This window comes from Netta rufina (genome assembly GCF_964035555.1).
Source record: "Netta rufina genome assembly, chromosome: 12".
In the NCBI taxonomy this organism is placed as follows: Eukaryota; Metazoa; Chordata; class Aves; order Anseriformes; family Anatidae; genus Netta; species Netta rufina.
Genome location: NC_140135.1, coordinates 11,615,796 through 11,643,782, shown reverse-complemented (window position 1 = coordinate 11,643,782; position 27,987 = coordinate 11,615,796). Strand labels below are relative to the sequence as shown.

Sequence of the window (27,987 nt, the reverse complement as noted above, 5' to 3'; positions counted from 1 at the left end):
AACATTAAGGATTTAGTTCTTGACAAAATCCCTACTGTTTTGGGGAATAGAACTTTCTGGGCAATCTTACAAGGAGTAAAATGCTGGTGGTGCTGGAGAGAGGGTTTTGGGGAAGGGAAGATTATCTAAAAAGATATAATCGGGGGCTAAAAAAAAAAAGCCATCTGGTTCTTCTCAGAAGAGATGAGAGAGCAGGATGAAGGAATTCACCAGGTTGGATTGTTCAGAATGACAATCGACTACATGGAAGAGACACTGTTCTCTATGCTCCTTGAAAAGCCTGTCTTCTGGCTTCCAGTCCATCCCAGCTGAGAAGAAAGGACAGCTAGAGATAGAGATATGCAATCCAGTAGACAATGTTGAAGAGCAGGAAGGCGGTGGGGAAGAAGACACGGGAATAGGAGTCCAGGCGGGAGATATGGATGCGGACCCTCCCCTCCCGCCACATCCCTGTCTGACAGTCCTCAATGCAGCAGAAGAACCTCTCACATTCCTTCCCTTCCAGGCACGGGGAGCCAGGGTCTTCATCTTCATCATCCTCTATCTCTGGGGGCCAGTGCATGATGTTGTTGATGTTGATGGCAGTGAAGGATGGCATCACCTGTGCGCCAGCAGGTGGCTGTAATGAAGACAGATAAGTGGGTTAAAGAAAAAGGCAAGAGATCACATTTTAGACACCCAAATTTATCCAACTCGCAATTAGTCAGTTCATAACATAGGCACAGTTCAATGGAGGGAGGTGACTGATCACCCCCCATCTCCGCACCTGGTTGCAGATAACCACCTTGGCATGCTGTGAAGACTTGGCAGCTCCCTGCATGAACAGGAGTTTCCTTCCTGGCATCCTAGGGCATGGCTTTAGACAGCAAAGAGCTACTTGCTCTGATTCCCCAGCTCTGCCACTGATAGTCAGCAAAGGGGCTGTTTGTTTTCAGCTGTGCTAGCCTCCTCCTTCATTCCTCTGATCTCAGCTATCTCTGAAGGCAGAGCACACAGTGCAGATGTCTTCTGGTTGCTCTCACCTGCTTGGGGTACCTCCTTGTTTTTTGGGAGCCTCAGTGTTGTTTTGGTGTTGCTTTTTGTTGTTGTTGTGTCTCACTTTCAGGGGCTCTGACCCCGCACACAGGTTGGTCTGAGGACTCTATGAACACAACAGAGCCCACGCACCAAACAACTTCATCAGTTTCCAGCACAGGCTCAGGAGAGATATTGCTAAATGGCTTGGGGTTGTAACAATAAGCAGCTCTGCTAGCCCCTTCAACCTACCAGCCTGGCTTTCCTGCTGTTGTGCTCCAGTGGTTTCTTGTTTCCCACCAAGTAGTTGAGTGTAGCGTACTCCATGAGAGCTGCGAAGACGAAGATGAAGCACACAGAGACAAAGAGGTCCATGGCTGTGATGTAGGAAACACGGGGAAGGTGCTTGCGGGAGATGGTGCTCAGAGTGGTCATCGTTAGCACAGTGGTAATACCTAAGGGGAAAAACAAGCTGGTTTGGGTAATGAAGAAGAGCACTTCTGTCTTCTGCATGCACCCAGTCCCCAGGACACCTCTGTTTCCCTTCTCCTGGGGGAGAGAAATGCTTCTGGTTATCTTGTCCCTTTTTTTTTTTTGCTCTGCTTAGCCAGACTGTGGTCCTGCAGTGACCTCTGACCAGGCTCCACTGTTTTTAGGATGTGGAGGAGCAGCAGTAACTGCACTCTAGCACTCCTCTAAATCCATCTGCCACCCACTTCTGTGCTCACCCCAATGGCTATGTGTCGGAGCACAGCAAGAGCTTTCTGTATTTTCCTGAGGTATTTGCATTAGCAGCTGCGCTGTGACTTCCCATACATTTGAAATGCCAATGGAACTGGTCCGGTTTATGTCTCCCTAATGCAGGCTGACGGGCTTCAAATGTGCTGGAGATCATTTGTATAAAGTACAACAGGGGCTGCTGAGAGAATACATTACTCTTGATGTGCGGAGGTCACTTCCCACTGAGAGGGCCTGCTTTCTGGGGGAGCCTGCCTCTGATTTTTGAGACGGGCACCACAGTGGTGTCTTTTTGCCTCTTGCTGTTCGTTCCTTCCCCAGCCAAGGACCATGGCATACCTTGACCTCCATTGGAAACAACACCCCAGATCCTCTCCTGCCCTATTCATGGACACAAAATGAATTGGTTTTGATGGGGAGGTGGGGAGGGCTGGTCAGAACGGATGGACTCTGAATAGCCCTGCCTGATGCTGACAGCCCCTCTCCCTCCCTGCAGAAGCCTGCAGGCGGGATGGGAATACAACCTCCAATTAAAGGGAAAGTCAGCAGGGCTGGTGGGAAGGGCAGCGCTGGGAAGCAGAGCTTGCTGCAAAATTCAGATACAGCCAAAGCGCTTTAAAGATTTGTAAAGCCCTCTCTAGCTCCTATCAGAGCAGGATTCAATCAACATAAGCTTTATTCTACCTCAAAGAGCAGATTGCAGAGCAGATTTAAGCAATAGGTAGATCTTCCTACCAGGCTTGCAGCTCATGCCAGAGCTTGGGACTCCGTGGATATGGCAGAGCAGCTTTGCTCATTACCCTACAACCTTCATGTCACTGGACCTACTGAGCCCTTGGGAAGTCACAAGGAGACACAGAACACATGCATGTGTCAGGGGCCAGCATTGCAATGCCACAGCGCACTCCTTCCCTCTCCCTTTTGGAGCATGAGAACACCACGTTGTCAGCTTGGAAAAGGCTGTGCTCAGGTCTCAGATCGAGAAATGGGAGTCATTATTTAATATATAATTAGAGGACATTGCTACAAACAGAAAGATGCAGGAGCGGTACCCTTTATTAAGCTGAATAATGCTCAAGTGTTTTAGGAGTTTCCGTACTCCAACACTGTCAGTCTGCTAGCCTTGCAGCAGTCAGCATGCAAAAGTCTGTCTCTTACCCAGAGATGTCCTGGCTGGTGTAGAGTCTCTCTTGATCCAGAAGGAAACCCAGGAGAGAACAACAGTCAGGATGCAGGGAATATAGGTCTGAATGGCAAAATAACCCATACGTCTACTTAGGTCAAAAGAAACTGTCATCACCATGTACTCCCCTAGGAAAAAGTGACAGAGACATTGGAATCATACCATGTGGCTTCCTAAAACACAGGAATAAGAACACTTCAGAATTTGCAGTGTTTCTGTAGCCACCTGTCTGGCAGGCTGGCTCTGTGCCTGCCTGACTTTCTGGCTTTGTGACCGGTTTAAGAACTGATTTTGTGCTTGCCTAACTGTCTGGTTAAGTGGCCACAAGGCTGCATTTGTACTGGCCTTGCTGTGTATCCAAGCACACTGAACAGCACACCGTCTGGGAAAGTTTCAGGGAAGAAATTGAAGAGAGTACTCAACCTCAGCTGATCGCTGCAAGGGCTTCTTCTTTTATAGAAAGCTATTTAGCTGTAGCAGACTACATGGCCTGACTTGTCAACTAACTACCTGAGCTGCAACAAAGGAGATGTCCTTCAATCACTTCCACTGACTCTGGTTCTACCCTTGGAAAAGACATATGGTGCCTAATTGCTCATTTGGCAACTTACAGCTGAGGTTCTTCCTCTTTTTCAGAGGCTCATAGTGTGTATTGAAAGAAAGCAACCCGACAGCTCTGGAGTTAAGATGGAGCTTGCAAGCAATTACCAAGAAAGAGAATTACAAACATCAGACAAACACTAATGCATTCAAGACGCTTTCACTGCACCACTCCTATTCTCAGTTTGTACTGCCCAAGTTAAAGGCTGGCTGCCAGTGTTGGCAATAGCAACATTCTCTGGATGGGAGAAACACTGCTTGAAGTTGCTCCTTCAGAAGGCTGAAAAATATAAGCCAAAATACGAGCCCACCTGAAGGAACATAGCATGCCCATACTCCAGCTAGAGGGGACCTGAACTCCATCTCCTCTCCATTCTGACCCTTTGATTAGGGATCCATTCACATCAGCATTGTCACCCTACAGTTCACAGACGTCTGTAGTTCCGACCTACACTTGCTTCAGCTTCCCCTCTCCTTTCATCTCCATTACTTCTGCTCCTTCTAGCAAAGGTCCGTCTTTTCATTCCCATGTTCCTCTAACTGTGCTCTTGTGACCTCTCTTCCCACCCACGGAGCTGTCTGGTGACTCCTCTGCATCCCACGAGGTCTCCAACACAGTGCTGTTTCTGTGGGCTGTCTCCCTTTGCCTCACCTGCCCCAGTCCGGAGAACTTCCGAGGTGTTCCTCAGCCCCGTGAAGTCAAACTGGTAGAGCCTCCAGGTGCGCTGGTCAGAGACCTCAATGGAATAGCGCCGCCAGCGATAGACTATCTCCTCCCGTGGGTAGCCGTCTGGGAAAAGGGGCAAGGACACAGAGTGCATTATAGAATCATAGAATAGAATCACGTAGGTTGGAAAAGACGTCTAAGATCTTCGAGTCCAATCATAGAAGTTCAAAGTTCGAGTCAAACCCTGATTACACAAGCACTTGCATCTCATTCCAGATGTTTTGCTAACATTAAGTTTTCAGGCAGGTGTTTCTTTGGTCAGATTACCTTAGGCATCCACACATGCAATGGGAGCAGGGACTGCAGCTCCCTTTGGGGGCCAGTTTGAGTCCTAGGTTACTCCTAAGAGTAAAGCAATGCTAGAAACTGAGCCTTTCTAAGGACTGCGGTGGTGGGAAGTAGACTCGGGCTGTGTAAAAGGACTCCCAGCCTGAGATCTTTAAGAGTTTCTGCATCTTGAGGCAGCAAGGGGCTGCCAGTCCTCATGGCTACCCTTCCTTCCCAGGCATGAGCACACCAAGAATACAAAGCTGCCAACATGAGAAGAAGCATGGCTGGGTCTGCTCCAACAGTCTCTGCACCTCTCACCCTGGGAGCTGATCTTTGTAAGGTGAAGAAGAGGTAATGCACCCTGGATTTGCTCCATGGGGAAAGAGACCTGACTCCTGTGGGCTGGAGCTTGGCTTCTCCTAGCTTTGGCTTTCTTGGCAAAGACATGAGCCTACTGTCAGGCAGGGACCTCAACACCTACAAGCAAGCTCCTCAGAGGAGGGAAGGAGCAAAGCTTGGCAGCTAACTAAAAGTGTGTTTCTAATTATCAAGAATGGATGGCATGCACTGTTAATTAGCGAAGAATGAGGGGTGGCGGGAGATGCGGTGGTGTTATCTCCTCAGCATGCTGCCTCCCTCTGAAGCACCTCAGTGCCATGTGAGCTACATCGCTTCGGTGGCAGGGGAAGTGGGAGCGGCCAAAACAGGGCCACAGTGACTAAATCAGATTTCCAGCCAACGCATGAAGGCAGGAATCTCTTGGTGCAGAAAGGCAAAATTACCAGTGGAGAAGCGCCAACATCAGCAGCCCTGTCTACTGATGAGAACGTACAAATGGGGACTGAGGGGGTGTGTGTGTGTGTGAGCACTCCTCCTTTTAATTGCCTTTGGTACAGCAAGTGGGCTTCTCTCTGAGGGTGGTGTCTCCCTTGGTCTGGAAAGCCAAGCTGTTCCCTTGGGGAGCAGAGGAGTGATGATGCAATGTAGCACTTGTGTTGTTGGTCTGCCAGCTGAAGGGATATATCACGTTTAGGAGGTCAGAGTGACCAGAAGGTCAGTGAAATAAACACCTCCAACTGTCTGCCCTAATTAAGAAGAAACTCAGAGGTCTGTGAATTTGCACCTGAATAACTGCTGGCCCAGGACTGTGGGGATGCTCCAGGGAAAGGTGGGTAATGGCCTAGGAAGAGGGACATAGAGATCAGGTGAAAATGTAGCTAAAAGGGAAGTTGGTTTCCTCTGACGAGAGTTTTACTCTACTCAAATTTCTCTACTTGCCTTCTAAAACTATTTCTGAAGTATGGATACTCACAACTAGAGAAAACCAAAGGGCAGGAGTGAGTGTCCATTGGGAAATTCTGCAGCTGGAGCAGGCATTCAGCCTCGATTGTCAGCCTGAGAGAGAAAAGAAGGAGAGAGAGGGAGAAGAAGGCTGAGATTTCGTGCTGGTGAAGGTGGTTTGATTTCAACACCATAATGTGACAAAGGGATTCTCGCTTCCTTGAAAGAGAGACACTAATTTGTTGAAGATCAGTCTGTTTGCAGGAACATTTCAAAACAGCAGCAAAACCAAGCATATGTTTGGATATTTTCAAAGTGAGGAAAAACATCCAATTTTCACATTCAAAAAGGCTTTTTGTTTAGTGAGCTTTTCAGATTCATTTACAAGAGTGGAAAATTATGGGAACTAAAGCCAAAAGTTTATCATCAAACCAAAATAGCTGGAGTGACCAACACATATATTTAAAGGAGTTTGGTTTGGGAAACCTGTAATACTTTTGACCTCTTTGTTGGTACGATACAGAAAAATAGTTTGATTTTTTTGGGGGGGACCCTTTGTCTTGGAAGAGGAGGCCCATTCTGTGAGCAGTGCTAAATGTATGAGAACATCAGCCCTGGGAGGCATCTCCACTACTCTGCCCCAGGACAGCTGGATCTCTCCTCTGCCTTGATCATCTCCCTGGTTCCTCACCTCCACAGCCAGATGAGGTGCCTGCTGCACCTACCTGAGCGTGTAGAGCACTTTGCCATCGTTCCAAATGCGGAGGAGCTGATTAGGAGTGGTTATCCAGTGGGAATCAGCCCGCTTGGAGTTCCTAAAAAAGGTGTCTGGGATCCAGATGCGGCTCACCATGTTGGTGTTCAGCGTGAGGGCCTTCAGGGTGCTGTTGAAACGGAGACGCCGGTCGTACCATGTCTGAGCAAAGAATATATCAATGGTGTATTCCTGTGGAAGAGAAGGAAAAAAAACACATTTCTGAGAGGGATTCAGGCAAAGCAGAGCCCTGTCCCCTGGTCTGGAGGCCACTGGTTTTGAGTCACAGCCAGAGCATTTGCCTCTTAAATTTGGGAGCTGGTGTTGGCAACCACCAACAGCTTTCCTAACTCACCTCTACCTCAGGGTTAGGACACGCACAGCACACTTAGGCAGGCCCAAGCACTCTTTCGGCTGGTGGGCTGAGCTGTAACATGTTTGGTCTGACCCACGGATAGCCCAGACAATATGAGCAAGGGTTTGGGTTTCCTCTTGCTAGATAACACAAGGAGAACACTCCTGAGCACAGGCACGGAGGGGCAGGGTGTACAGTGGCTGAACCCAGTCCTAAATTAGGCTACACATCTCACGCATAGGCAAGGAAAGCTGCTTGCCAGCTTATCCAAGATAAGATACAATAATTATTTGTTAGTAGCTCAGCAGTACATGTAGCAATAGTACTGGTGTACATAAACCTGCTGAAAATCAAACCTTTGAATACAGAACTTATAGTGTAAATCATTTATATAAAAACTTACAGAGTTTATAGTGTAAATCATTTTTATATAAATCTGAAGCACTAAGGGTTCCTGGGCAGATACCCCTTGCTAAAGATTAGAAAAGAAAGCTGGGGAGGAGCTGCTATGGACCCAGCTCTTTTTTTTTTGGTGCAACCAGTTCAAAATTTGCTTGAGTATTTTGCAGGCAGAAAAGAGAGTTTCCACCAAACTGAGAACCTTTGGTTTTGGTGAGAGGCAGGGTGTCTGAGCTCACCTAGCTAGCACTGGCTCACTAGTTCCCGTCTGGATTGGACTGGCACTGGTCCACATCATTAGCCCACTGTTCTGCTGCTTGCGGCCGCTGCGAGTCAATTTGCTCCTTCCCCTCTTTTCCAGCCTGCCTGAGAAGGTGCTAATTAGTGCCGTGCAGGAGCATGTCTGGCACTCAGTGGCTGTCTGAAGCAGACCCCCAAATCCAGGTCCACCAGCCCATACTGAAGGTTTTCACCTGCTTCTGCCAGCTCCTCTCTGACTTGGACTTTGCTCCCTTTCACCCCTGTTAAACAGCCATGACCACAGAGGCATCATTTTCCTCTCTCCTGTGTGCAAAGACGAACAAAGCCTGACTTGCCATCTCCCTCCCACTCTCCTCGACCCTCTATTGATTTATCTCCGCGGAATTTTTATGACTGCAGCATGTCCTCCCTCCGCTGCCCTCACTGCTGGTTCGGAGCTGGCTTTCTCAAACCATGCCATTAAAATAGATGTGGTGCTCTTAGGACGCTCCCCTGGACATCGTATCCTGCTTGGGGGAGGCAGAGCAGGGCAGCGCACGACTCCTGCTTCATTTTCCTTGCCCTCGTTCCACTGTCAGCCAACCGGTGATGAGTGATTGCTACCAAAAACGTCCCTTGCATAGAAATGAGATCATGAGAAAATAATATTTGCCATCAGGCGGTCAATTCACTCTCTAGGCTGATACTTCACCCTGGTTAGACATAGGGATGAGCCAAGGTGATGGGGATGAGGTCCTAATGTAGCTCTAAACAGGGACAGATGCTGCACATTAAGCTAAAGCATAATAAAAGTGACGGCATTGTCTCCACAAATGATTCAAAACAGACGTGAGGAGGCACAGCACTCCCTTTCTGAGGCACAGAGCTAGGATAACGGCAGCCCTCAAAGCCAGGCGCACATCCACCCTCCAAACACAGGAGGTGGGGAGAGCCCACTCCTGCATTTGAGTGCTCTGGGTTGTCCTGGGTGCTACTTGGACACGGAGGAATGTCTTAAGATGTGAAACAGTGAGATAGAGCCCAAAGGTGGGCAAAGAAACACTGGAACAGCAGGGACAAGATCGCATAGTAGGAGCCCAAGAGCATGACATTGAAGGTGAAACCTGACTTCATTCTGCTTATGGGCATTTTCTTTTTCTTGCCAGCTGTGGGGGCCAAAATAACACAACACCTGACATATTCTCCCCTACCTGGGCAAACCCTGCTTGAGCCAGTATAAGCTTACATCACTCCTCCTCAGGAACACCTCTGGTGTAGGAGAAAGCATCGAAAACTGCAACGATAAATCCAGGTTAGACGCCACCATCATTTTCACCTCTTAACTGGAACAACCTGTGAGAGCTCAATTCAGAGCTGGCTGCTCAGGTCAGAGGCCCTGCTGTGAAATTCAGTAGTCAGGTCCAGGATAACCAGTGCTAAAGTCCTGGGAGAGCTGAGGGTCAGATATCCCAGGGTTTTAGCACTTGCTGTCAAGCCCAGGCTTTCAGAAGGGATCAGCATTAAAGAGCTCCTCTTGTGCCATTGATAGCCTGCCTTTGCAAAAAGCACAGCACACAAGTCATTCAGCTCCTCTGTAAAATCTGAGCTGTTATTGTCACTGTCCTGTCGTTTGATCTAATTTTGGTGGCTATTATAAGCACAGTTATACACGAGGAAGAAGTTATTGGCTGAGGTAGGTGCCTTGCCTTTATGCGAGGAATCCTTTGGGAGATGTTGGTATTTACAAATGGATTTTCATTCAGAATTAGCCGAGGCAAAATTTATACATGCATGCCCTGGCTTTTGGCAGTAATTCCTTCTAGCTATTATTATTCATAATTCATTGCCTTCCCTGGATGGCCAGATCTCTGACCCACGGATAATGTGCTTGCCATATTCCTCCTCCTTCCGAAGAGGCCTCCGTGGACACCTTGGCTAGTGAGGGGGGCACTCTACGGTCGTATGAGGACCTTCTGACTTTATCTCCGTGTTATCAGAAGTCTATCACTTACATGGCTGGCTGCAAACTGCCCAAAGCACCAGCCCTGGGCAACAAAAACAGTTTGGAGAGATGCTTTTCCTTTGCACAGATCCTGCCTCAGAGATCTTGCACACTCTGTCGGTGAGATGCACTCCACAGAGCTACGCATCCAGAAAGCAACCTGCTGCTCCCCCAGGGACTCGAGGGCAGGATGAGCTCAGCCCTAAAACTTACAGAGGTGCTGTTTGTTGAACTCCTGCACCTGCGAGTTCTCTCTGGCACTGCTTCATTCTCAGGCATCAGAAGGACACTTTTCTATGCCTCAATTTCCCCATGTGGAAAAAGGTTATTGTAAAATACGCCCCCAACATTACCATACCATCTGCTGTGTGGCACATGGAGGCTGTTAACTTCTCTGTAACAGCATGGGCTTTTTAGTTCTTTCAACAGAAGGAACTAGAGAAAGAAGAGGGATCATTTTCGGAGTTAGGCTGTGCCATATGGATCACGTGTGTAGTAGCATGCACACGTTGGCATGCATGCCATCTTACACCAAACTTCAGTCATAAATAACACAAATTGCCAGTAAGGCAAACACTGAAGACTGCCTACCCTGAATACTATCACGTGAGTTTATCTGAAGCCAAGGAACACCCTGCAGCATCAGCATTGCTGGTTGTGCGGGCCTGGATCCAGCTCAGCCTTACAGCATGTCCCTGCTGGATCTTGGGCACCCTCATCACCTGGCACTGCCGCACATCACTGATCAGTCCTCGTTTTCCTCATGTGGATGGCACAGATGCTGATGGAAGCCCAGTTTCAAAACTAAAAGGTAAAATTTCAAAAACATTCAACGGAAAAAATCAGTCCTGAAAAAGAGCATTTGGGGACATAAGGGGGTGTCACATAAATACAGGAATATTTAATCTGGGAAAGAAAAAAAAAAAAGTCTAAGTGAAAAGCTATGGAATTTAATTGTGAAAAGCCATTTAAGAGAAAAACCTGACATTTTCATTCCCAGCAGTTTTACTTGGGATCAAGTCCCACCCTGCGTTCAGGGATGATGTGAGTTAAGGCCATCCAGTTTCAGACTAAGAGCTTCAACTCACAGGGTTAGCACGACACAACCTGAAATCCGTGTTTTGTTTTTTCAGGTTACCTCGTACACCAAATAAACAGAGCTGCACAGTGCCAGAAGATCCCTGTGTTGTGTAATTTGCAAATGGCTCAAAGGAAGTTTGTGTGTGTGATCCAGCTGCCACCCCTCAAGGGTGCAATTAATGGGGTGCAGAGAAATTGGCACCACAAAGTCCCCCTGTATTAATCTATCAGATTCTTCTGTTTTCTTTAAGAGCTCAACTTTATGAGAAATGCCAAAGAGAACAGGAAAGCCACAAGATGAAGATGTCTTCCTAAATAAGGATAAAGTTAAGGATTTAAAGATTTTTTTTTTTCTACTGTACTTTCGTTTAATAGCAACAAGAAAACCTCCAAATAGAGGAGACAGAAATCCGGAAACAGGTTCTTTCATTTTCCTCTACTTGAGAGAAACCTTGAAAAAATCCTAAATACCAGCCAGGATGAGAGATTAATACCCTAGCCAGTCTCATTCTAGCTTTTATTGTTCTGATATTTTTCTCTGTTCACGGCACCCAGTTCCCTCTGCACCTCCAAGCAAATCCCTGGTTGCAGTGCAATAAAGCAGGCTGCTTGCCTGGGAAGCACGGCGAGTGTTTCGGTGGGCTGATGTGAACCTGGTGGGTCCGTGCTGTCACTTGATAAAACACTTGCTAAACAAAGCAACTATTTCATGTAAACCCCTCGGGATGCTGCAGTTCAGTGATATCTCAGGAGTTACTGGAGGAGACCCAGGAATGGGATATATTTCCTTCAAGGGCTGGTGGGTGTCCCTGAGCAGCTCAAGGCAAGCGAGGAAGCTTCTCTTTTGGGCCGAACCACACTGAGCAGCTCCCCACCCACACAGCCTTGTGCAGGCGAGCGTTTTCCTCTCCACGACATCCCACGCATCCCTCCCTGCCTGCAAACAGATCTAACGGCACCTGGGCTGCTCACCGCAGCCAGCTCCACGTCACAGGGAACACTCAAATGGTCTAGAGAAACTCTCCACGCCCTGAGAACTAAATAAAATAACCTCACTTCAGAAAACTCTTCAAATCTGGTGCACAACTTCTTGTCCATGCAGGGTGTGGGCAGACGCGTGCTTCTGGCATGACACACGCAAGCACTGGTAAAAGGCAGTGAGCACAAAATACATGTGCTAACAGCACAAGTAATGCCTGCCACTGAGCTCTTCAGCAAGAGGCAGTGTCAGGCTTCTCTCAGTCCTGCCACAGACCCGCCAGAGATGTAGGACACCCTAGAAAGCATCCCTTTCCCTGCTCTGGGACAGGTGCTGCTCCTCAAGGCAGGGTGTGCTGGAAAGGAAGGAATTAGCCTCCGGGGCAACAGGGCTGTACAAACCTCAGCGTGCAGGGAGGCTGAGTTTTGTCTTCCCAACACAAAGAGCAAAAGAATGAGAGTCGAAGTTCCATTATGCCTGCAAGATCCTCCTCCCTCCAAGTGACACCCCGGAGAGCTTTCTGACCGTGACGCCGTGGTGACTGGGGGAGCTCACAAGGACAAAAGGAGCAGAGCTCTGCTGGTCTGTGTTTTCAAGGTGACACGCTGAACTTCCCATCTGTTTCACTTCTGCAGCAACACCGGCAGTGCTGTCCTTGTCTGAATGTCTTTCGCCTCTGCCCAGGGAATCTCAGTTGAGACACTGTTCTTTTTATAATACCTACTTGCTGTTAAAAAAACATCACCATATCCTGCGCTCTTGCCAGGAGCCTTCAAACAGGACTTGCTGCACATGCTATGCTGCTGACTGCATACTCCCTGGTCATGGCTTGCTCACCCTTGGAGTCTCTGCAGATGGGAACCGGACCGGGCTCTCACATCCAAGGGCTGCCGTCTGAGATTTCTGCCTGCCAGGCCCCCGACACCTCTGCTCGTGCTGCTCCCACACACATGCAGGCAGGGACAGCATTCCCAGTCACTGCTCGACACTGAGAGACCTACACTTTGAGACACCCTTTCCATGGCACAGCTCCCTGTCCTGTTAAAGCTTCCTTCACATAAAACTGGCAAAGAAGGTGAGGATGAACCATAGAGGTACCAACTCCACAACATGTAGCTGGGGTTCTGACATTCTATGGTGCTGTAGGGCATCCAGGGCTGGCAGATTAACCGTTTCCCTGGCACAGAGTGCTCTGAGCATGTTTGAACGCTAGCTGCTTGCTGGCCATCCTGCTTTGGAGTGCTAACCAGAAAAGCAGGCTTTTGTACCGACAACAGCCAACAACCCCAGCGTTTTTCCTTCCCCCAAACCCTTCCTCCTGAGCTGTTCCCCTGTAACGCCACTTACTGCCCTTCAGCAATGCTGTCTCCTCACATGAAACCCCCAGGACAACTGCTGATCTCTGTGGTGCCTGTTCCTCTTTTTGTGGGAGCACAGCCTGGCACACAGAGCCCGGCACCGTGAGCCCCAGGGGCGTGTGACCTAGACGTGTGCGTTTTAGCATCTGATTAACAGTCATTACCCAAAGGATCAAGGAAAGTCCTTGAGTCGAGACATGACATCAGCCAGACTCGGGTTTATAGAAGCACGGTCTGTCTGCACTGTCCCTGACGAGGTTATTATTGAAAAGGCAGAGGCACAGACACGGGATGCTGTATGCAGATGGGGCAGAATTAATTACAGGGGAAGATACTGAACACTTCAGTGAAGTATTATGCAAAGCACCACAGGGAAGGAGCTGCCTCCTTTCAATTTTCTCCCACCACCCTCAGGACAGAACATGGTCTGGGTGGAAAGTTCTGTGTGAACACCTCCTGATGCACACCAGGACGCAGTCCAGTTACTGTGATCTCCAGAAAATGCCTGGGCTGCTTGCAAAGCAATGCCACACATACCCAAAGTCTTGTCTGCCCATCAAACCTTGCTGATAAATGCTGAAATGTTCCCCACGATGAGGTTGCTTGAGGCAACTGCGTGCCAGAGAAGAAAGCAGGTGTGGGGGGAGAAGAGGTGAGGACAGAGGCAGCTAGGATAATGGGAAGAGAATACCTAGCACTTTGAGCAAGTGCTCCTGTTTATTTGTCCTTTATGCTGATGAGGTGTTTGACAAGACAAAAACATTTCCTTTGAAAGGGCTAGAAGAGAAACCTCACTGCATGCTATCGACTCCCCGAGGCTGCTCCTTCAGCACAGCTTGGCAAAATTCAGCCGAGAAGCTGGAATTCCTTTAACAGCACCTCCTATCCTCATGCCACCTACCATGATAAAAAAGAAACACCCAACCAGCTGCCTGGTACTGCCCAGGATGGGGGAGCAGCTGCTGCAGCGCTGCCTCCCCAAGCCAAGGAAGGGCGGAGGTCCCGTGAATCCTCCGGGGTGTCCTGTCTTAAAAATTTATAGAGGTGGAGAAGTCCACTACAGACCTCTGTAAAGGTCTCAGCACCTTTCCCTTGTCTGGTCAGAGACTTAGTGGCCCAAACCTGCTGTCCAGTTCCCATTGCTGTTATTTCATCTTCCCAGGGCTTCTTGGGTTTTCCCTCTTGTCCCTTTATGCCCCATCCTGCTCTTCTTGCTCCTTCCTCCTCTCCAGGCCCCCCTCAGCCAGTAGCTCACCACCCTGCCTCAGCAAGAGGCATTTTCACCCTGCCCGTGCTCCACCACGAGCAGAAACAGCACAAATTATAACGGTCCTATTCAAGCATCACACAATTTCCCACCCCCTTCCTATCTTCTTATGGGACTTTGCTTCATCTCGTAAGGCCGCAGGCTCTCCAGAGCAGGGACAGCTCTCTCTGTGGACTGAAACATGCCTAATGATCTCAGCTGGATGCCAATTGTCATGCAAAGAGAGCAGTCCCTCCCACTCCAGGCTTAGCTATGAGAAATCCCTACAGAAGCCGTGCTTTGAGGCCAATACAGAAGGAAAGGGTGGCAGGGAAAGGGAGCTGTAAGGGCTTTGTGGATCAGAGCTGGGAACATTCTCCCAGCACAGGAGTTGCATGGCATGGCACAGTAGGGTGCAAAACCAGAGGGGGTAAGGATGGGTGGGCAATGTCAGGCACCCAAGAGAGAGGTGCATGTCCCAAACCCTGATGCTGCACTGTCCTCTCACCAAAAGGGGTCTTGGAGAGCACCGTGCACCCCTGCTGCCCACGTCCCTGGGATGCTGTTCTTTGTACAGAAACGCCTGTGCTGGCCAGGAGGAAAAACAGTGTTGGCTTGTAAAAATCCCTTCCTACCCCTCACCCTCCAGGTAAAAATAAATAAATCAAAAAAATATCTGTGGAAGTTCTGCTTTCACAAAACGGGAGGGGTTGTGCCCTCTGCACAGAGCGTCACTCCTGACGCTGTTCTCTGCTGACCCAGGATGAAGAGGCAGCGTGTTCTGCTCCACTGACTCTTTCAAGGAAACCTGTTTCATGTTGTCTCTCATGCCCCCTTGCTGTGCTTGCCAGCTTTCTCTTCTGGCCCTGCCAGTTCCTCGATTTAGCTCCTTCTCCCTGCTTCATTTAGTTTGTCCTTTCTCAGTTCTTCTTTTCAAGCTACCGCAGAATCACAGCCCTTCCTGCGCACGGAGATGGGATGTAACAGGCACAATATTCAGTGTTTGGCACCAAGGCACAGAGAGGTTCTTGATGCGTGTTGCCTCTGGTCACCCACAGACACTGAATCCCGAGGAACAGCCTCTCCTGCACGTTTCTTGCAGGCAGATTTCACACCAGCCTTTTAGGGGAGATGGTAGGACGGCTTCATCTACTGAAAAAAGTTTTGCTGAAAATAAACTAAAAGCGTCAAAACCTAAAATGAATTACCTCAACTGTATCATTTCATTTAGAAGCTTTTTTTTTTTTTTTTTTTTTTTTTTTTCCCCTTCAGTAAACTAATATTTTGCCCTTACCTGGTTCATGTCAACTTCTATTTTCAAACACTCATTTTGATGCTTTAGTTAGAGGACACCATTTATCAATATACGGAGATCAAATCAGAACAATCTGATGATACGACGTAAATGTTTTGATTGTCCATAAACCCATTTTCCCTCAGAAATGCTGAGGAGCTTTGGTCATTTGTCCCAACTGGGGGAAGAAAGCAAGTGATACTCCCCAGATGGTGGCTGTGCACCCCCTACCAGAAACCCTGGCCTCTCAGCAGCACTCTGACTTTGCTCTTACCTCCTACACCTTAAATACCCAGAGCTCTCCTGTGCAGAGATCTAAAGCCTTCAGCTCAGATAAATCAACCCTGCCTTAAAAATAATTCAGCCCACCAAGTGACAACTATTGGTACAGCTCAGAGCCTATATCTTTCAGATTTGACGCAGTAGCACTTTCCCTTTGACTTGGAGGAATCAATTTAATGAGGTTCAGAGCACAGATCAGTACCAGAATCAAACACATCCTTCCTGGCCTGGTCACAAATACACGTCTCGGTGCTGAGATGCTGAAGAGCAACTCCATCAGCTGACACTGGTGTGTTTGCAATGATGATGGCTGCGTCTGTGCTCTCCTCCATGAGCTGCGGCTGCGTGGCTGCCCTGAGCCCATGTCCCCCAGGCACATGCAGGTGGCATTCCCACCTCCCAGACATGGGGGCCATCACCCATGCCTGTGCAGCCTGGCAAAGCCTCTTCTGATGTTCTGGCAGAGGGCAAAGCTCCTACTGAACCGAGAGACAGGTCACACTGCAGCTCGGGTGCCAGCACAGGGGATGTCCCTGCAGCCCCCCTCCCTGGCTACAGTAAGAAGAGAAACCAAAGTGCTGGTGGGGACCTCTGGAAAAGAAGACCCAGATGCAGCTGCTGCAGTCACAACCTCAGTTAGAAAGGTTTTCTGGGGGAAAGGGTGAGGAATCACATATCACAACACTCCCAGGTCGTGCCTGTGAGCACTCAGGCTGACCGCAGCGAGCATCCTTCCCTGCCTGCGAGGGCTCCGGGCAAAAAAAAAACTTATATTAAGACTGGCGGAAGAAATGGGAGTTTCATCCAGAGGCTGGCACTGAATAAATGTGGAAATGAGCCATTGCTGCCAGCAGAAGGCCAGAAATCATATCCATGGAAGACTTTACAGAAGCCACTCACTTAATTACATGTGTTGAGTTACCCCACATTGCCCGAGGTCCGGAGGCCACTGGAGCGAGGGGCTGTGCGAGGCACCTCTTTGCCAGGGCTGATGCTGCAGTGTAAGGAACCTGGCTGAGAACAGCCACCATCCCCATTTAGCACCTGCTTGGGGAGCACAGATGTTAATTAACTTTGGGGCTTTGCTCTCCAGAAACGCCTCTGAAGAACAGCACTTTTCCCCCCAGGAGCAAGCTGTCCACATTCTCTTATTTTATTTTGCTCCAAATTTTAGAGGGGAAAAAAATAGCTTTTTGTTCATCTTCCTGATAACAGACTCCTTGTGTCTTCTGCACAATAAACAGCCTATAAATAAAATACCAACATGGATGTCACACAGAAAATATCTGGAGGGGATTAGTGTATGTTCTGGATAATAAATGGAGCCAGTTGAATTATTCATAGTGAATAAATCAGCCCTTCTCTGGTTTGGGAGCAGACCCTGAAACTTGTGGAAGCTCTTGGGGTACATTCAGGATGGGAGAAACTCATTTATTTCATTAGACCTGCTGTGTGGCTCTTGGTTTGTCCCACAGGTCATACATGATCAGTGCTATTCCTCACTGGCCTCATGGTTGTTTGTTTTTTTCTTTTTCTGAAGGCAATGCCAAACGCTGGCTACAGGAGGGATGCTGCCCTTCTCTGCATGCCTGGCCTCACGACGTGAATATGAGCAGCTACATGGGGAATGGTCCCTTCTCCTGACAGCTGGGCATGCAGGATTGGGCTCAGGTGACCGTTCCCAAATGTCAAGGAGTCAAGAGAGACGAGCCCTCTCCAAGCACGAGTATTTGTGGAGCTGCTATAAATGTTCCTCCAGCTCTGGCTGGGAGCTGCGCGGGGCCATCACTCAGGCATGGAAACCAATGGCCAGAAAAAGCCCCGGGGCCCTTCACAGCCATTTCCCACCACTTTAAATTTCCGTGATATACATCTTCATCACGGACCAAAACCCGACCTTGCTCATTACACGAGTGCACATCCCGTGCGACTCCGGGGGATTTATGCTGACACCCGGCCCTCGCTGTGTGCTGGGCAGGCCGAGGGGAGCGCACAGACCTTGGCAAAACACTGCTGCGTGCTTCAGGCATTGCCATCCATCCCAGACGTGGGTGCTTCTGGGCTATTGCCTCCTAAACAGATGAATTGCGAAGCGTGTTTAAGTCCTTTCAGTTGAGAAGTGCTGTGCAACTGCTGGAGTCTATTATTATCGAGGAAGGAGGGGGGAGGTAACAAGTTTCCTTTACCTATAGGCTTATCTCGTGCTCCAGAGCAACACATTCAAGCATCTTAAAAAGTGAGCCATTTTCATTTCATTTCCTCCCTACTTATTCCAAAGCAGCCGAAGCTAAGTATAATCAAGACTTAAGTGTTCCTCAGAGCCAGACAATTATTACCGGTCTCGGTTTCCCCATCTATTAAGAAGAAATGAAGATATTAACCCAAGCCTTGCAGCGGGACAGCAGGGCTGTAACCCGGGGCTTCCCACAGCAGCTCCTACCCTCGCTGCCTTCCAACAAAGCCCGGCTGCCACTCCTCGGGATGCGGCTCTGCTTTGGCGTGGAGCTGCTGCTAAGTGCCTAAGGGCTCTCAGCGAGGGTGGCTTAGCCCTGCAGAGCCCAGCTCCCCTCTCGGAGATCTTTGCTGGGACAGCTCAGCCGCTCACAGGCAGCTGCCAACGTGCTGCACGCTCCGATAACGCGGCACCGCCGGGGATTTTGCTCAAAGAGCCGCGAGCCAGCCTCTCAACCACCCGCAGCTCCAAGCGGGGAGGGAGCCGTCCTTGGAAGGGGTTGTGTGGACAGCCCCAGCCTTCCCACTCCGCTAAAGCAGCCCTGCATGGAGAGCACCTCGACAAAGAGCCCCGGGTCCCCAGGGAGGCACGGTGGCAGCAGCCCCCCGCACAGCGCTGCCCCTCGCCGGCTCCTCGGGATTTACATGAAAGCAGTCAGTGGGGAGTTCTCCTCATTCACGCTGTGCTTACACTTCTAAATTATAAAGTGTGTCAAACGAGGGTTTAATTTATATTTAACAAGACAACGTTTGTAAATTAATTATTCATCAGCTGATAACGAGTAAACATTCCCCCTTTCCTCGCCCCCTCCTCGCCCTTATTTCCCAGGGTTTTCACAACTGCACCACACATGCACATCTGTTAAATCTACCCTGCGATACTTCAGTCACGGGAAAATACATTCTTCGTTCTCGATTTCGTTAGCGTGTTGCATGGTAACTACTGCAGCCAGGCTCAGCAGCATGAATTTAGCAGTGCGCAGCTTCTCCTTCCCGGGGAAGGAAGGGGGGGGATGTTCAACACGTGCACTTGGACGTCTCGCCCTCCTTGGGCTCCAGGCACCCCCTCGGAGGGGGGGCTGTGAAGGTCGTGTGTTGCAGTAGTGGGGACAGGAGCTTAGTCTAACCCTGTGGAAATCACAGGGCAACAGAACCTGGCCCTTGGTGAATGCCAGAGACTTTTCTGTCTTTGGTATCACCAAGTAATGGGATTGAGGTGGTGCACAACCCCAGCAGAGGGGCTGTCATCAAGTCTGGCTACAGGATTTGGCACACTAGGGCATCTCCTCTGCTTCTAACACCCCCACACATACCACAGAAGAGTTTCTAGTCCTGAAACTACCTCTGATCCTGGACACTCGAAGCAGTGACAAAGGCCAGTCCCTAGCTGAGAAGCACGTGTCCCTTCGCATGGGCTAGGAGGCACCACGCTTCTCTGTGTTGCAGTCCTTGAGCCTCACACTTGGATTTGTGCAAGAAAGGAAGAAAAGGACAACTGCAGTCAGGGCTCTGGGAGGAATGGGAGAAGCTCCGAGCAGGACTTGCTCCATCCTCAAGCTAGGAACAGAGGCACTTCATCAATCCCACCCATGCTGACTCTCACGGACACTTCACGGACGTCCTCGGGACTGAAAGACACAGCCCCAGCATTTGGCAACTGCCCTGTTTCTACAGAGTCATTTCCTGAGAGTCATCCCCAGAGGAAGAACTCTAGGTGCCCTTGACACGGCCATAATGCCATCACAAAACAAAACCAGGAGTAAATCCCTCCAGCAAACAACCAGTCAGCGAAAAACCTGAACCCAGAGCCTCCTCCCTCGGTCCCTGCTACCGCAGCCCTCCCTGGCGCCTCTTCCCGCAAACACGCTCGGAGAACCACGGCGGGTTTTTGTACCAGGCTTAGCGATACACCAAGGACACCTAAAACCTGCCTGCATTAATGGGAATCTAATTGGGCATCCAAACCCGCGGCACAGCTTGGAAAGCTGCGGCGCTGTGGGGGATAACTCATTTGGCTTGAGGTGCTGCTGGCCGGCACCCAGAGGCTGCAGGCAGCCCTGGAAGAGCTCGTGGCCACGCACCTCCTTTCCCCAAGGGCACAAGTACAGCTCCCCATCGCCCCAAGTATCCCCAGGTTCCCCAGTGCCACCCAACCACAGCGGGTTCAAGGGCACAGGAAAGCTGTGTATGCCCCTTTGCAAGCCCCAGCCCATGCAGTGACTGGAACCTGGAGGAAACATCAGCTTTTCTACAGCCCTTTGCTCTCAGCCCATCCTCTCTGCTCAGCCAAGCCCTGTCCCTCCATAGACCACAAGCTCCTAAACCACTCTCCTGCCATTTAACCATTTCCGTGCCTTCTATCTGATAACCGCCCCAGGGCTGGCACAGAAAGTCCTTTACACAGGGAGGAGGGAACGTAAAATTTACTTGGCTACCTAAATGGGGAACAAGACTACTGTTCTCATCTACAAGAGATACCAGGAAATCACTTTATGTTTCTCCCCCCTCCAAACCTGCCCGTGTTCTGCTGACTCCTGAATGTTAATGTTATTTATGACAAGTGATTGATGATGGGGATGCAGAATCCACACCCGGCACAGGACATTTTCAAATCACCTATTCATTTTTAAGGACTGGAATCAGTTTTGCATCCTGACGTGATTTATCATGGGGAGGTTGAGCAGTGGCTACGCAGGACCAGCTTCCAAGCACCGACAGAGCATCACCAGCACGAAGGCAGCCGCGAGTGGTTAACTGTTTGAGGGGTGAGCAGAAGATGGCAGGACACCAATATCTAAACTACACTGCTTGGATTGGAGCCTTCCCTTCACCTGGGCATCAGGACTCTCCCGCAGCATTCAGCTTTGGACTACACTAACCAAAACTAGTAGCCACAACCATGGTGCTGTATTTCTTAAATGGAGAACTTTTTTTTTTTTTTTTTTTTTTTTTTTAAACTTTTACATGGCCTGGCTAAGTGTGACCTGAAAAAGATCAATGGGACACGTGCCCTCCAATGGACCTGCAGCTTTCCCAAGGCTCTGTACCTGGGGAAGGCACCACAGATGCTCAGGCAACGCACCTAAAAGAAATCTCACCGTGGGCTCTGGAGAGATATAGCTCCGAGTCAAATTCGGGTTCCCTTCCCATGGAAATGTGCATTGCCACGACTGCAGCCAGTTGTGACCAGCACCACAGGACCCCACAAGCCCTCAACACCCGTGCCCAGCAGTTTCCTGCCCTGCCCAGCAGCTCCTCGCCGTGCTGGGTGCACTGACACCTTCCCCAGGTGGGGAGGCTGCGGCTGGGTAAATTGGGTAAATCTGGGCAGCAGCACTCTGCTGCGATTCTCTGGTGTCTAGTAAGGGTTGAGTCCTCGGAGGGAATGGCTGCTCTCTCCACCTGTTTTCACAAAATACTGGAGAAACTGAATATGCTTGAAAACCCCGCTGCCACATACGACTGGTATTAGCCTGGTGGATCAAAAACCACTGAAGGGCTGGGATGGATGTACATACGTTCTCACATATGCATCACCATGGCATAAGCTTTGTTTCTTAGGAAACCAGCATAGCAGCAGTGTCTGGTAGCCCTGCTTAGGAGAAGGGATAAGCTCCAGATGCAAGGATGGGATTTCTAAGCCACTCTCTGCCCCCCTGCACAGTCGTGAGGAGCTCCAGGAGGAGCGGAGTTTCCAGGACGGGTGGAAGAGGGGAAGGGAAACAGATGAGGAGGAAAGAGGAGGCATGAGGATGTGCACTGTGCTTTGGCTTGGTTTTCTCAGCACATCCTTGGGCAGTGCAAAGCAGGTGTCTGCGGGCACCAGGGATGGCACCCACATGGTGCTACACCCGCATGCTGTGGGTCTTCTCTCAGAGACCAGGCCCCCAGGAACAAAGACAACAAGGGCTGCTTCAAATGCTTTTTGGAGCAAAAGTGGCACTACGTCTACAGCACCATTTCTCCGTCCCCAGAGAACTTTGCTCAGTGGAAATTTTCTACTTGGGAAAGTAAAATAAACAAAGATATACCTATCAGATTTTCACTTTTTCTTTCTTTTTTTTTTTTTTTTTTTTTGGCTTAACAGAGGCTGTTTTTTTTTCTGCTCCATCTTGCTAGGAAAGAGAGCCTCCCTACCCCACTGTCCTGTGAGCCAAAGCTGACAGAAGTCAGCTTTGTTTCCCGCTAGAAAACATGAAAAATGACTTCACACTGAAAACAATAATGGAAGTTTCCTGTAAAAAAAGAAAAAAAAAAAAAGGCAAACAATAGTTGCTGTCATGGCCTGGAGGCTCTGCAGAGCAAAGAGTGCCTCTGTTGGTTATTTCCAGTGCTCCCAGTGCAGCAGGGGCCTGAGCCACACGCAGAAGCCATCACAGGCATGGTGGCATCAGTCTAGGGTAGCAGGAGCAGAAGCAGAGCTCTTGCACCTGAGGCACCCTGCCTGCACCTCCCAGCACTACGGGCTGGCCTGGACACCCAAATATTGCACCTTCCGACCATTGCCACAGCAACCACTGCTCCCTCTCTCCCAATTATCACAGCATCACCCAGTGCACTCCCTGGGCAGCACAGAGCCAGCAGGCAGAGGTGTCCATCCACGTGTCGCTGGGGGAGGACACAGAGCATCTCTTCCCCAGGCCTGTGATGATGTCAGGGTCACTGAGGGCACCCATAAACCTTGTTCCTAACCTGGGATGGCCACCAAGCCTTCCTAGCTCCAGCCTCTTCCCAAGGGAAGCAAATATATCCACCTTTTCTCGCAACACCACCACCTTTGCACCACCAGGACACGGCACCAACGGCGGGCCAGCTGCCCCCACAGCCCGCGCTCCGACCCCGCAGCAGGGGTGCCACCACTCACCATCTGGATGACAGAAACTGGCCCGATGCTGTTCACGTAGATATCCACATCGATGAACGTGGGCTTGACTGCAGAGAAAATAAGAAAGATGTGGATGAGTTCAGGGCCAGGATCGCTGGCTAGTGAAGGGTGGAGGGCCAGGGGAGATGGAGGTGAGCATCAGGGAGCAGAGGGGCTCCACCTGACCAAAAATCCCACCTACAGGAGCCACAAAAGTATGGAAAATGTGGGACAAAGCCTGGCCAGGCCATCAGTGGGGACACTTACTGCCAATGTCGGGCCTCAGCTTGTTGTCATAGTTCTTCAGCAGCGAGTTGAGGATCTGCGTGGCATCAGTCTCCTGTGTCTTGGGGGTGAGGACCCAGGTTTTATTGATGCTGAGGTAATCGTAATCATACTCCTCTGTGCTCTCACACCTGGAGCAGAGAGACAAAAGGAGAGAGACATCACCGTGACATCTCTGCGGTGCACTGTGGGAGTGGGGGCACAGCTGGCTTTCAGAGATCCTGAAGGGGGGAGGAGGAGCTGAGCGTGAGGAGCTCAGGGATCTCCTCACAGCGATGCTCTAAGACCTTACCTGGCACCTTTGCTCACTTCACAGCCCCCAGACAGGGGCTGCCTGTTAGCTCCAAAACCTCAGCTGCTCGCACTGCTGCTGCACCTGAAGCGGGATTCTTGTCAGTGACCAAATAGCATTTTGGGGGAGCAAAGCGTTTATAATAGAGGCACTTCAGAGAAAAGGGGTCCTAAAACTACCAAGCAGACAGCAGGCACGTCTGGCTCGCCAGGCACCCAGCCATCTGCCCTGCACAGATCCTGGGAAATTAAAGCCTTATGCAAACTTCTCTGCCCTTGGGCCATGATCTGCCACAACCCATTCCCGTGCTCACCAACCCTTCCTCCCCAGCGAGCTCCCAATTAAAGATGCTCCACCTTTCTGATCATCCAGTTCCAGGCCAGAAAAATTGCGTCCTCCTTCGGATGCAACATACTGAGCAACAGCTTCTCCCACTGCCTTTTAAACACACCCTCTCCAAGCCGTTTGTGCCTCCAGTTTTCCTAAAGAAGTCTTCCTACACCCCCTAATTAAATTAGGTCCACATGGTCACAGGGGAAACTCCAACCACCTGCCGCCGATCTGGGCAGCTCATTCACAGGATCGTCCCTGGAAAGACACAGCCATATGGGGCAGAGGATGCCGAGCAATCCTGCACCCGGCACCCCCCTCAACGTCTGCTGTGCCGACGTGTCGCCTGCTGCAGTGCCTGCAAGGGGCTGGCAGCGGGAGCTGCCACGTCCCAGCTGGAGCCTCGCAGCATCGAGCAGGCACCGCGGGTGCACGGCTCCCTTTGGCACCAGGGGAGGCAGAGCCTGGCAAAGGCGCTGGGAGAGAGGAAGCGAGCATTAAATTGACACGTTGCAGTTAATTTATCAGAAGCTCCTCTTCTAAACCCCCAGATGGAAGTTGCTTTCACAGCCACTTTAAGACTCTTTGCATCTCCCCAGCTTTCAGGCACTGGGACATGGCTCCTGGCAAGGGCTGGGCTGCGCACAGCTGCCCGCCCGCCGCTGCATGTTAGGTGTTGGTACATCAGCCTCTTGTTTCCCCTCTGATTGCGTGCTGCACTTCCTAACGAGGCTTAAGGAGTCTTAAGCAAGGCTGTCAGGATGCACTTCCCTATCCGAGTGGCAGTGCGGGCTCGCTGCCTTCAGGATGCAGCCGAGCCAGCAGCTCCGTTGTGCCAAGGGGCAGCAGGAGGCACAGGGACCACTGCTGTGCCCACCCCAAACCTGGCCAGAGCTGGCTTCCAGGGACAGGAGGGACAGGGAGGGACACGTCTCTGCCCCCAGCCCAGCAGGGGAAAGCCAGCCTAGCTCCTTTTCCTCGCTGCCTCTAGAAGAGTGGGAACAATTACAACTAAACCTCATTTTAATGGTTGCTTGACCCTACTGGAAGCCAGCCCAGGGCATGTTACCTGCCAGCACTGAACTCTGCCTGTCCTGCCGTCCCACCAAAATCCAGCTCCTGCAGCCCTAAGGCGGTGGCAGAGCTCTAAATATCCCCTGGAACTGAAAAAAAAATGCACTGGTTACTCCGACCTCAGCCTTCTGGATTTCCCTCAATTTCTCGTTGCTGCTGAACACCCTGAGGTTTGAAGTAGCATTTTCAGGGAGTCACATCCCCATTACAGATGCAGTGACACTACCAAAGATATGCTTTTTTTTTTTTTTTTTTTTTTTTTTTGCTAATGCAGCTAATCCTGGGCTACTAAACCACACTAAGCCATTTTAGCATAAGCAAGCCAGCTTTTGCTGGAGAAGATATGCTTTTCTGGGTGTACGCACAGACACACAGAGAGCAACTCTTGATGGTCAGGAGCGACTCTCGTGCCACCCTACACAGTCCCCTGCCTCCTCCCCAGTTCAAATCAGGAAGGGAAGAGTCCAGGAGCTATTGCAGAGAAGAGAAGTGAGGGACAGAGGGCTGTGCATGCCTCTCCAGCTGCATCTGGGAATGTCACACTGCAAACCCACAGCGATGCCCTGTGAACACTTGCTGTCTGGGTGGCTCTGTCCCCTTGCACAAAGCAACTGGCTAGGTGACAGGGGAAAGCCAGCTTCCATATGTCTCCACGCAGTCAGGAGGCGAGGCAGAGCAGTGTTTCCTCACCTCTGCTTGTGGAAATGTCAAAACAGACACCTTGCATTGCTGCTGCACGCAGCCCCAGGGCTGGGATGCAGCTGGGAGGAGAGCAGGTACGGGAGGGCTGGGGCACCGCAGGGCAGGGCTGGGGACTGCCTCTGGCCGAGGCAGCGTGGCACAGAGGTGTCCTTTTGGATGTGCCCAGGTACACAGATGGGGTTGGACAACCCTCCTTGGGCAGCCCTGGGCTTTTCTACAAGACATCACTGTTTGCCTTGCCTCCCGAACTGTGTTTCACTCGAGCAGGCCCCTGTTTTACTGAGGGCTTCGAGCACACCGATGGGCAGATTAAAAGCAGGGCCAGAGAAGTTGTCCCTGCTGGCAGCCTCCTCCTGGCAGGAAGGTCTGGGAGGAGATGCTGACCTCGGGCTGTGACTGTGCCGCCCCTCTGCAAACAGCTCAAAGCCTCACCTGCTCCACAGGAACAGACAGCGACAAAAAGCAAGGACATTTCACCTGGGTGAAAAGCACGGTGCTCAATCCCAATTACCGCATGCTAATGTGTCCTTGTCACCCATACGAATGCCTCCGAGGGCTTGCAGACACAGGAATGCTCAGGCAAATTAATCTAAATTAGAAGCAGGCAGAAAAATTAGGGACAGAGGGCTCACTAAAGAGTACTCTACCTGTTTCACATGTCAGTGTACCTCTCCTTCCACAGCTCGCTCAGTGAAGCCCTGTTGGTCAAGTCTGCACAGCTCCAGCCATCCATCAAGCCCAGCTTTTTGGTGGTGTGATGCTGTGCAGGATCCTGCCTTCAGGGCTCTGAGCTGGGTGCCTGGGTCCCAGCCGAGGCAGAGCTCTGGGAAACACTGGTGAATTAGCCTCTGTGGTGGGGAAATCGTCTGGGGAGTGCTGAGTCACCCAGCACAGAGCATGCAGCCCACCCCAGCACCAGGGACAGGTCTTGCAGCACATGCTGGAGAAGAGCTTGCACACACTGCTTTGGTGTGGCACCTGCACCGTGCTCCTCACCCAGGCACCCACCCAAGTGCAGAGCAGCCTGCACGCAGGAAAAGGCAGCGAATCCAGGACAGGACCCTGGTACAACTCGCTCCTTTTCTCCTTTTTCTCCCCCAGGCTTCCTCTGCTGCTCCATCACCACCACGCCACACACAGACGCTGCTCCTGGCAGCTCAGTGAAGAAGCAGGCACAAGGGACAGGGCAGAAGGGAACCTGGGCTGGTTATGGGGCAAAGCTTCCCACTCAAAGGCGTGCGAACCCAGAACTTAAGGGCACCTCCAGGTGATTTTACCGCTTACAACTCACCCCATCAAAACACAGTGCAGGTGGCACTGTGCTGCAGGGACAGCAGGGCACAGGAGCCGGGACCACCATGAGCCCCTAACAGCCCTCAGTCCCCCAAATCCTGCATGCCAGAGAGGCTGGGGACCAGGGTGTGAGCCACAGGGCAGCTCTCGCTGCCTCCACGCTGGTGAGGCTGTGCCCTGGAGGACAGTGGTAGGGACGGGGCTGCTCGCACCCGAGTTCGGGGAAGCCTTGGCAGAGCAGACCGTTAGTAGCAGGATTCATGCTCCCTGCCCCTGCCTGCATTTGTAATGGGATTTGATCGGCTTTAAGGCGGCTTATTCTGCCAATTAGCTTCAGCTAGTGAAATCCCTCTTTCGCGGAGCCCCGGGGGCAACAATCTGCTGACAACATGTTCTTTCCCCGATCCAGCCATTAAACTCACCAGCAGGGCTGGCAATTGTTAAAAAAAAATAAATAAAATATATATAAAAAAAAAACCAACACCGAAACTTGAAAAAAAACCCTTGTGCGTGGGGCCCTTCATCACCGGTTGCATTACAGCGCTCCGAGCCACTGGCCCTGGGCGAGCACCGTAACGTGCCAGCCCCACGCCGCCGCTCGCCCCGGGGCCAACCTGTGGAGCAGGGCAGGAGCCTGGGCTTTGGGGTGGGCTTTTGGGGTGTCGAGGGCTTGGGTGCCGCGAGTGGGGGGCTACGGGCTCCTTCCCACCCAGCGCAGCTCCGCGTGGGGATGCCCCGGCGGTGCGCGGTGCCGAGCCGCCCCCGGCCGTGCCCCGGCTGCCCCCAGACGGGGCTCAGCCCCCGGCAGCATTGGGCCGGCGAGGGGGCGGCGGGGTGCTGGAAACGGGGTGCTGGAAACGGGGCGTCCCCTCGCTTCTGGGCACGCAAAGCGGGGACCCGAAGTGCAAAGCATCCCCCGGGCGAGGCGCAGAGCCTCGGGGGCGGGCAGGATGGAGCGGCCGGGGGCACGGAGCCCGGAGACCCCCCCCCAAATCTCCGCGACGGGGAAACTGAGGCAGGGAGCGGGGCGCACCGCGGCCGGCGGGGTGCTCACCTGGAGGGGCGCAGAGCCGGCCCGAGGGCCAGGCAGAGCAGCAGCACCGTCCCGGACAT

General features: G+C 51.2%; 1 protein-coding gene across 1 annotated transcript; it reads right to left on the bottom strand.

Annotated features, from left to right (window-relative positions):
* Positions 1 to 325: 325 nt before the first annotated feature.
* On the bottom strand, positions 326 to 27,987 carry LOC311213788 (gamma-aminobutyric acid receptor subunit gamma-4; the record flags this gene model as incomplete). The annotated part of the gene is made up of 9 exons (XM_084294026.1): positions 326 to 619; positions 1,267 to 1,469; positions 2,911 to 3,063; positions 4,188 to 4,325; positions 5,845 to 5,927; positions 6,539 to 6,759; positions 22,899 to 22,966; positions 23,166 to 23,314; positions 27,929 to 27,987. 9 exons carry the CDS (start codon positions 27,985 to 27,987, stop codon positions 326 to 328), a joined length of 1,368 nt encoding a protein of 455 aa, XP_084150152.1.